At 33.8% G+C, this 16944-nt stretch overlaps 1 protein-coding gene across 2 annotated transcripts in view; it reads left to right on the forward strand.

The window, feature by feature from the left end:
* The window catches only part of LOC131065037 (uncharacterized), a 147138-nt gene extending 139940 nt beyond the window's left edge, over positions 1-7198 (forward strand). For both annotated transcript variants that reach the window (XM_057999403.2, XM_057999405.2), the window contains exon 7: positions 6853-7198. In XM_057999403.2, coding sequence (XP_057855386.1) covers positions 6853-6961 — 109 coding nt within the window. In that variant the 3' untranslated portion in view covers positions 6962-7198. The remainder of the gene's footprint in view (positions 1-6852) is intronic.
* The last annotated feature ends 9746 nt before the right edge of the window (positions 7199-16944 follow it).

The raw sequence follows: 16944 nt of genomic DNA on the forward strand, positions 1-16944 counted from the left end.
ATCTTTGTGATTTGGTTTGTCAAATTATTCATGATATAGGTATTGATCCTTTTTCATAGTTTCAAAGGTTTTTGATATTGCTTTCTTTCCATTTGCTTGACTTTCAGTTCGATCATTAACAATGTTGTGCTCTCGACTATGGCATATGCCTATGTTACTAGTTAGGGATTAGTGCTCGCACTTTTTTCCCTGCTGGGTTCAGCCATACTCTATATATAATTATAATTTACACAAAATATTATACTAAACTGAGAATATAGCTGAGTGATGCTTTTTAGGGTTAAGCTGGTGTTGGTTTTTTATGCACTTTTTGTCTGTTTTCATATCTGTTTTTTTAATAAAACAATCAATGATCCATGGAGTTCCAAAACAGGGAACACATGGAGGTGTTCAAGGGATGACATGTTTTTTGCATAATTTGGGAACAATAAAGGATGGCAATGCAAATAATTTATAATATTTGAAAATTAAATATAGAAGGTAGTAAAAGAAATTGCAATTTATCATTAAAAATAGATTTCTTAAATTAGTCAATACATGATAAAGACCAAATGAAGAGGTAGTGTAAATTTAACTAAGAGATGTGGTCATGTTTTTACAAAGAAAAACACAGATAAAAAGAAAAGTTCAAAGATTAAGATAAAACTTTAAATCCAACAGATCAAAAGGTAAATCAAATCAATAAGAAAAAGGACCAAATGACAAACAAGTCAACAGACAACATCTCTTTTGCCAATAAGATAAGCTCAATGTAGATAGACTGTGCCTAATTTAGGAAAGTTGCATCCATCAAGACAAAATAGATTAGGCAATCAGTGATGTAGGAAGCTGACTTAGTTCAACATCAGTCTCTTGCTCATGATTTTCATGAAAGCTCAATGTCAAAGTTTTGTGTAGTGCATAGTTTGATTTTGTTTGATGTCAAGTTTATGTGATATTACATTTCTCAATATAGCGATATAGATCTAATACAAAAAACTAGGTCAAGGAGATCCCCCCAGTTTGGAATAAGGTAGGGTGGGATGGGATGGATAGATGAAGATTTATTGTGGCATGGTCCAATCTTGTGTTGGGCTTGCTGATTCCTCACTTTAAACTTGCAAGTTTTGATCATCTTGTTGTGACTATGATGAGGGCAAATTTGGTAAGATTGTAAACGATAGCTACAAATGTTGAGACATGGACCAGCTAGGACTCGAACCTAGAACCTTCCATACGCTGCTGGAGTGCTCTACCACTGAGCTACTGGCCCCTCTTAGACCAGTCCATCATCAGTCCGGGTGTGGCTTATTTCCAACACCAACAAGAAAGGTAAGCTAAGAAATAAATCGATATCAAATGTGGGATGGGAAGTCTTAGATAGAATGAATCATGAAAAATATATGATGGAGGATGTGGATAGGATAATCAAGATCAAAGAAAGAAAGGAAATATGTATTTGAATAGGATGAGACATATATGATGGAATGGATGACTTAGGGGTTTATGAAGCTTTTGGATAAACAAGTTTGGATGCTAGTTTTGTTTGTACTTTGATATGCATTTCTTGAATAGGTATGATTGTCTCTTGAGATGTATTAAGATCATGAGGAAAATTAGGAGGGAAGTTAGGATCTTGAGATGGAGATGGAGGAACGCTTTGAGTTAGAATAGGATCATGATGTAGATTGGGGATATCTTGATTTTCATGTGGAATAGGATCATGAGGTAGAGTGGGGATATCTTGATTTTCATGTAGAATAGGATCATTAGATGGGATGGAAGGGATATCTTTCTCTAGAGGTGGAGGATTACCATTGGATGGGATGGAATGTATATCTTGCTCTTGAGGTGGAAGATTATTGCTGGATGGGATAGAAGGGATATCTTGCTCTTGAGGTGGAAGATTATCATTGTATGGGTTAGGATTATGAGATGAAAGGGGACCATTAGATGAGATGGAAGGGATAATTTGATCTAGACATGGAAAAGGATCATGGGCTGGTCTTGAAAGGATACTTTGATCTTGATTAGGAACTGAGTGAGGAGATGGCATATAAGGGATATTTGGCTCTTGATTTAGAAGGGGATCATTGAATGCTATTGTACTCCTATGTGTTGCAGGTGTACACACAAGAATTACATATTTGATGCAAGGGAATCCTTCTACTCCAGCTATGGTATATTCATATGGAACGACAAAATAATTGGCATTACTAACATTGCTGCCCTTATTAGAGGCATCTTCTTTTCCATGTGTAGGGAGTGGATCTTTAAACGTCTTGAGATCACTGTCTAATGAGGAAGGTGTATCTTTGATAGTAAAATCACACTTATCTATAAGGTCTTGGATACGATTTTTCAATTTAACACAATCTTAAGTTTTATATCCTTTAATCCTATGATAGTCACAAAATTCATTGTTTTTATACCATAGGTGATTCGCTTGAGGTTAGTATTCCTAGCTTTAGTAATGTGATCATCTTAGCCTTGACCAGTTTTGTAAAGTGGTTTCGATAAGTTCCCCTAGGAGAGTGAATTTTCTTTTTGGATTTTTGTTTTGTCTAAGGGAATTGTTTTGTATAGGAAAGGTAACACCTTGAGTGTTTTGTTGTGTGTTTGCTAATATGTTAGATGAAGAATGTATATTTTAAATAGCCTTTGAGTCTACCACACCATCATTGACAACATTTTGTTCTTTGCCCAAAGATGAGGTTTATCACTAGATGTAAAGGGATTATCCTCATTGTCTTTGTAAATATTCACAAGACCCTTAGAAATGAGAGCTTTTTCAATGGTGATTCCTTTTTCTATTATCTCATCAAATGTGTTAGAACATCTAACTTGTAAGTTTGAAAACCATTTCTTGATTTATGTTTTGGAGAAATATGTCAACAAGTTGCTTTTTACTATTTAGGAATATGATAAGGGCACTTGCTTGCTAAGTTTCTCCATCATTGTAGGAAGCAAATGTTTCTCCATTTATTTGTTTTGTGTTGTATAGACCATTCATAGAAACTTCATGTTCAATGCTGTATGAAAAGTGGGAGACAAATTTTTCTTCCAACTCATGAAAGGTTTTAATCTCATTAGGTAGATGTGAGAACCACTTAATAACTTGACCTCCTAAGCTTCAAGGAAAGAGGCACATTAGACAACCTCAAGCAAGGCTAGATAAAAATCCCTTACATGCTCACTTGGATCACCTTTTCCCTTATACTTGTCAAACTTAGGGATCTCAAAGTTTTGAGGGAAAGGTATCATGGGTATAGATCTATCAAAAGGATAAGGGCATATGTCCTCAAGTGTGTAACTCTTCTTAGTATGCCCTTTTGGATGTTTTCTATTTGTTGCAATCTTTGAATTTAGGATGCCAATTCATTTGTGGTTATCAAAGGATGTGGGTTGGTAGAGATATAGGTGGAAATAGGGGGTTAACTTTGTGGGATGTATGTGGATATGAGTGGTTGACTTTGTGGAATTCATGTGGAGATAAGTGTCTCACTTGGTGGTATATAATTGGGTTAGGTATGTATGCGTAGGATGACACTAGCGGAGTTTATTGGTAAGTGCGGGCATGGGTCACGATTGGTTGAGTTTGTTGATAGGTGTAGGCATGAGACGTCATTGGTTGAGTTTGTTGATAAATGGAGTGAAGGGGTAAGGTTGAAATGATTTGAGATGTTTGTTGTGGGGTGAGTAAGGATTGAAACAAGGATGCTACATGGCCTGCTCAGGACGGAATTGGGGGAAGGGTATGTTTAGCATACTAGTAGTGGACATTGGGATAGGTGTAATGGCAGGAGATGGATTTGGTGTGAATTGATCATGTGTTTCTCGATATGAACACCATTGAATTGAGTTGTTGTATGGTGAATTCAGTATGTTGAATAGTGGTATGCTTGGGATGGATACACTAACTGTATTTGTTTGGCTAGATGTGGTAAAATCTATGAGATCTTGTTCTTTTTGAGTGGCAATGATAAAGTGTGAGGGAATCATGGCACTTTGTTGAGCTAGCAATTGGAGATAGTAATCAGGATTTGAAACAAGGACCTTTTTTAGCACTTTCATCCCTTTAGGATTTTGTTCTAATTCTCGTATGCCATCCAATGTAGGGGCTCGATCAAGGTCTTCCACAATAGGAAGGACCTTTAAAGATGAAGGTTGAATGTTTTTGCAAATGTAAGCATGCTTGTTAGTGATTGTGCTCTAGATAATGATCTTGCTCTAGGGGAAATGAATGAGTGAAGGGTTTTATTTATATGTTTCACATTACATTTGAGCAATGGTATGAGAAAATTTGAGAGAGGGTAGGACCTAAAATTAGCACATGGATTGGTGAAATGGAAGAATTGAGAGGGATCAAATGCGTAGATGGAATAACTAAAATATTTAATTATAGAGGGAATCAATTTTATTTATTTTTGGTGAGATATTAAATAAATTATTTAGTTATAGTGGATCAAAAGATGAATTAATTAAGTAATTAGAAATTATTTAATTATTACAGATGAAAAGAGGAAATATTTGTGTAATTAAATAATTGAAAATTGTTTAATTAATATGGATAGAAGAATTGGTGAGATTATGTTGAAAACAAATTAGCCATTTTTAGATGTCTACAATGGAAAGTAAATTTATAGAGCTTTATTGTGATTTAAAAATATAATTTCTCTTTGTTTTGGTAGGGGGGGCGGTGCATAGAGGGGTTCCTACATTTTTTAGATGCAATTGTAAAATTTTCAGATGCTTGTATTCACTTAGGTATGCCTAGGGCATGCTCGAGGCTTGTGTATTTGACCTAGATATGTCAAATATCTTGGAACTGAATGCAAAGGCTTAGGATGTGCCTTGGGTATACCCAGGTTTGGTCTTGGATCCAAACTCGGACAAGTTAAATTGAGGTATATCTAGGATCCGAGTGTACTTGTAACATAGGTATTTGCTTTTGGATATTTATTGTTAAATTAAGCTCTTTATTTCTCAGACATTCTTCAATATAGTAGATTTCTCTAGGATATGCATCCAAGTCAAAGTGTCAATATTGATTAAATTTGTAAGATATGCATGTAAGTCCTAAGTGTACTTTATCATAAACTTGCCTCAATTAATCAAACTTCAATGATGATTTTTCCTACATGTTAAACCATAATAGCATTATATTTACATGGTAATGACATGAAAAACCAAAAGTGCAAATGAATTCAATTACATATGGAGAAAAAACACAACAAATTTTTCCCTAAACTGTAAACCCTAAAAAATGTGAAAAAGAGAAAAATGTGGGTTATTGAAAACTCATTTTTTCAAAAAACCCTAGGTTTGACCAAGTTTGATCAATTTGGCACAGCCTACATGCTAGATGCCAATTAAATGTGGTTAAGTGTGTTTGATTACTGTTTTGTGCTTCTATGTATTAAACTATCTCTACATTTATTCTCCACTAGAATATTTTTTGTCATCGTGCAACCAACTTAAATTTCCAACCAAAGTCTCTTCACCATGTCATAGATCCCTCAGTTATATATAGCTATCGCTTAGCAATGTTTTCTTTCATGTGGGAAAATGTGATTATGTGATAGTCCATGTAGGACTGTTTAACCAATATTGATAGTTAAGGGTTTGTGGACAAACCTAAGCACATGACTAACCTGAATACGAGAAGCGTAAGAAATCTATCTTAAGCATTTTAAGTTCATCTTCAAAATTTCAAGACTATTTTCACACAAGTTTCTGAACTAATGAAGACAAAAGCCAGGCTACAGAAAAGAGTCAAGCTTATATTTTATATGTTTCTTTTCATTTAATAGCACTTGCATACTTTTCCTTTCACTAATATCTTCCAACTAGCAGAATGAATTATAAGTTTTGCTGGTTGTATTTTCCCTCGTTCCTCTACTAAAATTGAGATAGCATACAAGTTGGAGTCATTTCAGTTATGAGGAAACACGAGTACAAGCCTTCACTAGTCATGCACACCAGAGTCTGATTTGAAATATCATACCTATCACTATAATACACATACCCCATATCCCCTGATAATAGATTTAAATAATGTGTTTCGTGGATTTTATGTGTATTAAAAACTTACAGGTGACTTGAAATATCATATGTTACAATCCAGTTTCAGTTGATTCCATAGCTAAATGCCATGACGCCTGTGCTCCCTATCAGCTAGATGACAAGATGCACATCAATTTGCATGTGCTTCTAGATTCCAAATTTTGAACAACTAAATTGCAGTCACTAAACAATAATTTATTAGTTTGAAGCTGGTTTGAAATTGCATCCATAGAAAGCTGTATGCTTTTCCCATATCCTCCTGATAACTATAATTTGTTTCATGGATTTTGTCTGTTACGAGTGTCTCAATTTATCATACATTAGAACCCAGTTTCTGTGTATTCTATAGCCATGTATATAAATAACTTTGTTATATACTTTCTACCAGCTAGATGAGAAGATTGGCATCAATGTACACATGCTTCTATATTCCAAAATTCGAGCACTTAACTTGTGTCAAAGTCAATCGTGTGGTAAACATTAACTACATATTGTACATCACAATCATAGTAATAACTGGTCTGTGACCCTCACTTGTGAGATTTGTCCTATGTGCATATTGGAAATGAATATAATGAAAAAAAGGCAGTGCGTGCAATGCTTAGTTTTTATCATTGGTTTTCTCACTCTAGGAAAATGAGGTTGTAACTTAAGAGTATACTGTCTTAACAAGTTCTAAAGAACTCTTGCTAGGAATAGTTTGTTGGGAAGGCATAGTCTGAAAGAAATAATTCAATTTAAATTAATCCCTTGTATAGAAGTGTGAAGAAAATTTGATTGCATAATTGTTTTTTTCCTCAATGCCAGGGGCAAGCAAAAGAAAGGACGGACTGTTCCAAGGGAGGGAAAGAGAATAAAACAATCCAATGAGCAAGATCTTGATGATGATGATGATATGGACTTAAGTTTAAGATAGGCAAAGTGTGATACTAGATGCCAATGCTCTTGGAAATATTTTAGGGCATTTAAGAGAATTACCAGTTGATTGCATCACTAATATTTTTTAGATTCTTGTGGTGAGTATTGCCAATGTGGTTCTGGTAAATATCTGTCATTTGGTTATATATGTAACTTTATTGGGATTTAACAATCTTGTACAATGTAATGTATAAAGTTCACATATTAAAGATTGTGCCTTCCATGTTTTTATCGAGTTCTTGCATTTCAGAACAAACTTATATCCTAGAAGAAAATAGTTGCAAAATTCTTGGCTATTGTTTTTTGCTTTAGGAAATGATAAATACTGACCAAAGTTGTTCAGAATACAAAGGATTAATGATCCATCATGGATGAGACGGTTTTGGAGGCAGTAATCCAGGATAGTAAAATGCTGGAATAAAAACCCTTGAGGGGTTCTAGCTGCATAACTGAGTACTCATACCTACTTTCATTCTAGCCGTTGTGCATCTTATTTAATCATCAGAGCCAATTAAGGCCTTCAACTAGGCCAAGTATACTGTTTATTTGTCCCAGTGGGTGTGTGTAATTGCAGAGCTTACGGGTCTGAAATACAGAGTTGACAACAATTTTATCAAACTAGTAGTATGGCTATTTCAGGCATTATTCAGAACATTGAAGCTAAGCTGTATTCTGAGGTGCTAGTAACCATTTTGAGCATGACTTGCATTGTGGCAGTAGAGACATTAATTTTGATAGGATTTAGCAACTGACATTGGAGGATCTTCTGTGGATAACCTTCACGTCCCAGGTGATGCTTACTGAGAAAACTGTGGCAGTGTGCTTTGGACATGAAGTCTTTGACTTCCTGCTACAGCAATGCTAACATTTTTTTCCTTTTTAAGGATACCGTGGGGGTTACTCTTCATATGGTGAGATGTGGGCTTGACTGATCTTTAGATGCTTGTTAATAAAACGGCTTTTGTGAAATGGGCACTTGCATAATTTTCATGTTTTCAAGATTCAGAGTAATTAAATCTCAAGAGGTTATTTGTTGAATATAGTTTGTATTCAAGCTTGAAGAAATAATTACCTGAACCTTTGTGGTGAGTGTCCAAGTGCATGTTGATTGCAGGTGTTTATATATTAACTAAGTTGCCGGTACGGGTACGGGTACGGGTACGGGTACGTGGGTACGGTACGCTGGTACGGCATTTTTTTTAGGGGGGGCTTGGGTACGTATGGGTACGTCCGTACAAAAAAATGTAAAAATCATAAATATATACATATATACACTCTAATAAGTAGAAACAAAAATTAAATTTAGAATCCCACATATCATCCATATGCTAAACAAAACTTGGAACTATCATATATGATTCATATTGATATAACTATAAGTCTATAACAAAATTACAAACTTTGAATGTTATGATAGATATCGAATTCATTGTTCACTGGCTCAACCGTTCAACAATAAAATGACACAACTAATAATCAGCAATAGCATCATATGGGTCACTAGGAAGATCAAGATCAACATCATCATTGACATTAGATGATGTAGGTAGAGTACTGGAACCACATGCAGCCTCACTGCCACTTGCACTAGCAGCACATTGGCTATCAGACTCCCCAGAAAGTAAAGATTGTGTGGCAGCTGAAAAATCCAAATCAGTTCGCTCTGGATCTACATCCCAAAACTTTGTGCTCCCATCCTTATACTCATTTTGTTTATGAGTAAGAAGGCGCAAGTTTGAATGCACATAAACGAGCTCTTTTGCCTTACTTGCTGCCAGTCGGTTGCGTTTCACTGAGTGGATAAAGGAGTATGTGCTCCAATTTCGCTCAGATGAAGAGGAACTAGCAACCTATTGAATAATTGACACAAAGTGAGAGGGTGACAATTATAACTATTTTATAAAAAATCTAAATTTAGAGAGCAATAAAAATTAAGAAACTTACTTGCGATAAAACTTTGATTGCAAGAGTTTGAAGGTTTGGTGATGTATGGCCATTGAGGTACCACCAAGCATGAGAATCCTTTTTATACTTGTCACGGAGAGCGGAAACACTTTGACCATTGGAGGCTACAAAATCAGCAAACTCACTTGTCATTAAATCCTCCATTTCAGAATCTGGGAAGAGTTTAGTAAGTGCTGTCCTACACCCTTCACTGACTTCTGAATCTCTATATGGTGGTACCCTTGATGGCTTAGCAAGCATTTCATCACTATAAAATTTGGGAGTCAATGCAAATGCAAGAAGATGTAGTGGGGTGGTCATTTTGTTCCACCGCTCAACACAAATTGATTGAACCTCTTTGAAGAAAGTTTCTTCGGGATCTTGCTCTTTTGCATTGATGATGGCTTTCATTTTCTCAATCATCGAGTCAATGCCATCATATACCTCTCCCAAACATGGGTGATCCATGTCAGTATAACGGATCATACTCATGATGGGCTCAGTGAAACTCAAAAGATATTCCACTCGATCCCACCAAGTGTCATCTAGGATCATGCGCTTTACATTTGCTGCCCTTTCAGTATTGGATTGCCTCCATAGGGACCAACTTTGACTAATTACCATGCTAGCAAGTGGCTGTCGCACCTTCACAAGTCGCCTCAAGACGATTGTGTTGGATGCAAATCGGGTCTCGGCAATCTATTCAAAAATTAAAAATAAAAATTAGAATACAAAGAAGACATGATAAAAAAAAAAAAATTAAGTAACCATCAAAGTGAAATGTAGATTTTAAAAATTGAAGTGTTTCAATTACCTTTAGCAACTCCAACTGTGAAAATGATCTGAAAATGGCCTGTGACATGTTATGGTTTGTGATGAACATTTGGATCTCTTCAGCCTCAACATAAATTTGTTTGATCCAATCTATTTTCCTGCCTATCTTTTGTAGCATGAGGTTGAGAGAGTGGACAGCACAAGGTGTCCAAAATATGTGTTCAAACCGTGTCTCAATCAACATACCTGCAGCTCTACAATTCTTTGCATTATCCGTTATTACTTGGACAACATTTTGAGGTCCCACATCTTGAATGCATTGTATAAGGATGTTAGCAATAAATTGTGCATCCTTCACCTGTCCTTCACAATCCACAGCTTTCAGAAACATTGCCCCTTTAGGGCACACTGCAATTACATTAATTAATGGCCGATTTTTGGTATCCTTCCATCCATCTGAAATGATGGACACCCCTGTTTGTTTCCATGAATTTCTAATGGGAGCCAATGCATTGTCTATGTTTTTTACCTCCTTTGCTAGTAAGGTGCTACGCACCTTCTCATAACCTGGCCCTATGTACCCTTGTGGAGCCTCATTTACCTTTTTCAACATATCCTGCCAATATGGTGATCGTACCACATTAAATGACAAACCGTTTGCATATAGACATCTTCCAACGGATTGATCTGCAATCTCTCTAGCATCATTCTTAAATGCTCTCTCTAATGGTCCCTTGCTTCTCTTCACAATAACAGGTTCTTCACTAATTGGGTCCAAGAATGGGTGGCTCTCTACCACGATATCAGGAAAATCGCTATAAGATGGAGAAGTAGGGGGCCTCTTTGATTTACTTCCTCTTCTTGTCAACAAAGGATGGTTTGAGGCACGACCAACTCTTGCATCTGCTTCCTCTTGCTCTCTAATATATCCTGCTATTTCTTGAGGTGACATCCCATTTCCATTCTTTCCTAGACATGGTTTGATTCCTTGTTGGGGAATGGCACAAAAATGGGCTTTGACACGACTGTAGGAGCTAGTTTTTTTCGTACTACAGAAGTTGCATATCCATAAAAATGTTCCACCACCTTTTACTTGGTCTATTATTTTGACATATTTCCATAAAGGTGAATTTGGGTCAGTTTTGAAAGTCCGTTGAGGAGTAGAGCTTTGAGGAGTAGAGCTAGTAGTCGTTGCCATTATGATTTCTACAACAAATTAAAAAAAAAATATTAATATTTAATATTAAACAATAGATTATAAATGTTAAATATATAAATAATAAAATTAAATTTAATAATTTATTTAAAATAAAAGTGAAATTATTATAATTATGAAAGTTATTAGGTTTTTAAAAAATATACCTATTATTAAATTATTATTATTTTTAATATTTTAAAAATGAGTAGTTTTTAAAAAAAATTAATTATAAATATTAAAATTTAACAAATTAATAAATTTTAATTATTAAATTAAAATATTTAAAAATATAACAAACTAATATAGTTTTTAAAAAATATACCTATTATTAAATTATTATTATTTTTAATATTTTAAAAATGAGTAGTTTTTAAAAAAAATTATTATAAATATTAAAATTTAACAAACTAATAAATTTTAATTAGCAAACTATTATAAAAAAAAAAAACTATAATAAATATTAAAATTTAACAAACTAATAAATTTTAATTATTTTTTTAACTATAATAAAATTTAATAAAATATAGCACACTATAATAAAAAAATTAATATCATACCTGATCCCGAAGCCCTCCCGCCGTGGCGCCTCCCGCCGTCGTCGCGCGCCTGCTCTGTGCCTTCGCCCTCCTGGCGTGGCGCTTCCCGCCGTCGTCGCGGGCGTCCTCTGTGCCGTTGCCTCCTGCCGTGGCCCGTGGCGCTTCCTCTGTGTCTGCGTGCCTTCTTTCACCACTGTGCCATCGCGCGTCCTCAAACCCCTGTGCCGTCGCGCGATATGGTTTCAAAATTTCGCGTTTTTTCGGTTTTCACGAGTTTTTATTTTTGCCTTTGCTTTAGGGTTTTAAATGTTAAATGACATATTCGACCCGTGGAAAAACCCCTCGAAATTTGCGAATGATGCGGATTCGTCAAAAAAACCGTATGGAATCGCCACGTTTACACCGGATGCGTCGGGATTCGTGAGTCAAATATCGGATACGTTTCAGGGGGAAAAAATCGGTACCCTGTCCGAATCCACAGGGATTCCGGGGCGAATCCGAATCCGATACGCACCGCATCCGGATTCGTGGGCAAAATGGGAAGTACCGGTAACTTAGAATATATGCTTTTAGTGCTACAGAGAAATTAAATGGCCTTGTGGTTTGGCGGTTCAGTCAGATGGGTGAGCAAACAGAATAGAATGAGAAGTTTAAATGCTGTCCACTCAAATGTTGTGGAATTTGCTATGGTGCACTAACTCTTCGCTGGGGGTAATTTCAAGGAACCTATTTGGTAAAGTTTGAAAATGATGACGAATATCAATATTGAAAGTCTCAATTAGCTTTAATTCAGAAACACATTCTTCTATTTTTTATAAGATTTTATATGTTTTGTACATGAAGTTGACAAATAACCAAAGGAAAAAATTGTTCAATGGAAATTGAAGTGGGAATTCAATTCAATTTTTTTTAATCTGTGAAACTTTTCGAAAAATTTGATAAAATTCAACACATTAGTGAACACTAGCCACTAAAATTGACCATTGTCCATGCTTGCCTATGTGCCTAGGGATTGAAAAACAAGTGTGAGATGAATTAAATTGTAATAATGAATTTCATTATCTTGTTTAGGGCAAAATTTTATTGCATTTATGACATTTTTTTTAAGACAACGAGAATCAGGTAGCTCCCCTATAACATGCAATGCACCTAGTAAACTTTTTAATGTGATCGGTGATGCTAGCACGACATGTCATCCGATACCATGTGAGTTTGAAGGAGATTGGACCTTGTGACCTCGTGCTTTGCCACATGAAGCTCTTGCCAATCGAGCTATGCTCCTAACCCTTTAATATCATCATTTGATTCCTAGCTAATTCTCATATTATATGTGAGTTATGATTGCATCTAAATCCATTTTTATGATCTAGTTAAGGTTTTAGGGCCCTTTTATTTAGTGTGAAGTTTGGTATTCTTGGGTTGTGTTCTCTATTTGTATAAATTTGTCCTTGAAGTGGTTCCTTCAAATGGATTTTTTTGTAGAATATTTTTAAAAAAAAAATTATAAAGGGGATATGTAGGGTCTGTCACTTTTAAAATAATCAAAATATAAGTAAACAAAAAGTGGTGTTCAAGTAAAAATGAACTAATTTTTCCATTAAGAAAACAAAAATCTAACATAAAAACTTACTATAATGAACTCGATAACAATTGAGGAAAAACATACATCAACATCAATAGAATGAGCTTAATCCAAATTCGCAACACCTCGATCATCCATCCACTAGAATAAGTGTTGATGCCAGGAAGAAAGACCATCCTCACCCTTGGATTTAGTCATCTATATCGTCAAAAGGAAGATGAGAGAAATTGGTGACATGGATGATTTTTTTCTTATAAACTTGACACAAACTACCATCCAAAGAAGGAAACATGTATGTGCTAGTAACCTCTAGGGTAGCCTTGGACCAAGTAACCAAGAGGGTTTTTAACTATCTTGAGATCGACACAAAAGGCTTGGACATCCTTATGTTGATGTAAAATTGTTAAAAGCTCCTTGCTGAAGATGCTTACTTCAATCATTGTGGTCAATTGCTTCATATTATCTTAAGTTGCAAATAAGAGCTATTGATGCCATCTTACATTGGGCGAGGGGGTGAAATTGTAAAGAACAAGAAGAAAGGGCTAGAATCATTGCTTGGTTAAGCCATGACAATTTTTTGGAATGGTCTAGTGTTTAATTTTTACATAACAAAATTATCATGAAATTCAATTTTGAAGTACTTATATTAAATACTATATATTATTATATCATTTGAAATTATTATAGATTAATTTATGTGGAAAGTTTTTCTTTACACTACTTATATAAACATTAATTTTTTTTTTTACTTATATAAACATTAATTTTTTAAATAAAAAAATATATATGTAGCCATTAATCATTTTAATTCCTAATTAAGAAGTATTATTTAAGACATTTTAGTTAAGGTTCAATTTCATGAGTTTTACTTCAAGAATTATTTATTTTTGAATATAAATATATCATTTAGATGTGTAAATTAGTAGATAGATAGAAACAATTTTAAATCAATTAAATGAAAATATACAAATTAGTTATGTAACTGGGAAATCAGGTGTAAGATTTATAACATATGAGTTAGCTAACCACAAAAACTGACAAGTTATGAAAATTAATCCTGATACATTCAATGAAAGCATGAAGACACGATTCAAAAAAAGCTAAATGTAAACCAAAATGCAAAATCTCCTCCACGTAATTCCATTGTTCTTCTTTCTCCTTCAAATATGACTTTTGTGGATCTCACCTACAAAACAAGTGCAAGTGAAAATCAAGATTGCAATATAGAGTGAAATTGACAGAATAAGGGTACTCGAAGCGTGGTTAGAAAACACTGATGAAAGAGATCAATTTATAGGATAAAAGTCTCCAAAATTGATGAGCATTCAAAAAGGGCAACAAATTCTAGATTTGGTATATGATTATGATAGGATTATGACAAATTGGATGACAAAATTTTGTGACAAGTCACTATGTGCAAATATGACACTCTCAATTTGTGCTCATCAATTATGACATGATTGAGAGGGAAAAAAATGCCACTTAGCTATGACAAATTACCCACAAAATTTGCTCATTGATTGAATGACAAAATGGAGAGAAAATAGCTTTAAAAAATGACAATTTGGCCATGTAAATAGCTTCACAAATTATGACAAAAGGGAAGCATGAAAAGGGGAGAAATTAGGGGGAAATAATTAATGGGAATTTGAAATTTGAAAATTAGTAAATTAGGTGGAAAAAGGGGAAATTAGGAAATTATATGACACCTAATTAATAAATCTCATCTATTAATTAGTTCACAACAAAGTTAGCCAATTCAATAATTTATTTAATTGTGACATAGGGGACTTAGGATAAATGAATAAATTCACTTAACCTAGAGGGAAATATTAATAGGGGAATATCAATAGGATTAAGTGAATAAATTATAAAACCCTAGAAGACTTAGGAAAACGAATTAGGCCAAGACAAGATTGACATAATAAATTTATGATATCAATCATGATGAAAAGGATAAATGATGATGACTTGATAATTGATATGAAGCTGATATTGATTGATGAAGATCAACAAGAGGATTGAATTGATAGAGGATGACTGATAAAGGATCAATGATTGATTGATCCAAAAGTGACGACGATTGATGATTGATTGAGATCAATGACAAATCGATCAAATATTGATAAACTGTAGATTTGATGAAGGTTGACTTGATAAAGACCGATGATGAATCAATCGAAATTGACAAGGAGACTTATAATTGACGATTGACAAGAGATCCAAAAATGATCCAAATCGATTGATAATTGATCAAAGATGATTGAACAATTGATTTAAAATGACAAAGATCTAGGACAAAACCCTAATTTGACACTAATAATGGGTGAAGATATCCAATTTAACATGATAAGCTGATCAAGAACACTATTTGTAATTGGAAGATGATATTGACAAGACCTAATTGAAATGCGAGGGAATTGGAATTGAATAGGAAAGAAATGCAGAAGAATGACAAGATGTCGACGAACGATAAAGATCAAATATGTGACATAGAAGAAATAAGGTCCACATGGACATGTTAAAGTACGACATCGCAAGCATTGACCATTTTTAGACGCCTATAAGTTAAATTAAAAAAATCAAACACAATAATTTTAATATATTTTATTTTATGTATTTATTATTTTACTATACCATTGGGGTGTTGGTCACGAACAATCTTTTGCAATCCTTTTGGTCTCTTGAGATGCAAAAAACCATCCCTCAATGTGAATTTAAGAACTCACATAAGGCTTACAAAGGGATTTTGGATTGAGATGAACTAAAAAATAACTCAATTTTGAACTCTTTCCTAGAGTATTTTCATGAAGAGGTCTTGTCAAAATATTTTTGCAATATTTTTCAAAGTAGAAAAAAACAATAATTATGGAAAATGAATGGTGGTTTTCTAAAAATAAACTAAATAGTGTAGATAAATAAAATAATTTTTAGCTAATACTTAATGTTTTTGTGTATGTGTTTGTGTTCATGTGTGTGTTAAAACTACCATATTTATCTTTAAAAAAATGAATGTAAAGGATTCCAAGAGAGATATTATAATTAGTTCATATTAATTAACAATATATTATATCAATGAAAAATTGAAATTGTTACAAGTCTCATTTGGCAAGTTCAACTTCAACTAGGCTTCTAGCAATCAATTGAATTCAAAATCTATCTTTCTATCTATCTATATAGGTTCTTTATTAATAAAATATTTGCTCAAACATTTTTAGAATCTTAAGGAATCAACTCAACAATAACTATGCTAATCCTAAGTGTGGCTAGTATAAAATAAACTTCAATCCTAATGACTATAATCTTCATTGACATGATAAAATTATGATAATTTAGTTTATAATAATTTGTTCATTTCAAATTGTTATTTAGCCTACCTCTAAATTTCATACTTGCCTCTATGTGATACTTGTTGGCTAAAGACTTTAGAGCCTTATTCTTCGCTAAACAATAACCGAAAAAGTATTAATTTTTATGATAATATGAAAAATTCAATAATCTATTTTTAAAGTAGTAATTCATATCCAAATAAAATCCAATTATCTTATACAAAAAACTCATCAAGCTCAGATAAATAGCATACTTTCTCGCAAGCTCCTCTAGCTTTATCTTATTTGCCTTACTTACATACTTCAACTTCTAATAAAATACCAATTCATGATCTTGTCGTTATGTTATTTCCTTTGATGGAGCTCATAACAGGCCTCATTTTATAGGAAAAAGCTATTCTCCCTACAAAACGACATGCTTAGATTTCATAAGACATATGTGACATACTAACATGTTGCATACCTTGGCATGATCAGGATAGATTAGACCACCAAGCAAACTAATGAATGTTCCGTTTTCATTTTTGGCTCATTGGTCTCATACACCATGAAGTTCAAAAAAAGGTTAAATAAAAGTTGACGACTATCATTTTTGTCATCACATTTCATATGTTTGGC

Source organism: Cryptomeria japonica, chromosome 11, assembly GCF_030272615.1.
Source record: "Cryptomeria japonica chromosome 11, Sugi_1.0, whole genome shotgun sequence".
Taxonomy (NCBI): domain Eukaryota; kingdom Viridiplantae; phylum Streptophyta; class Pinopsida; order Cupressales; family Cupressaceae; genus Cryptomeria; species Cryptomeria japonica.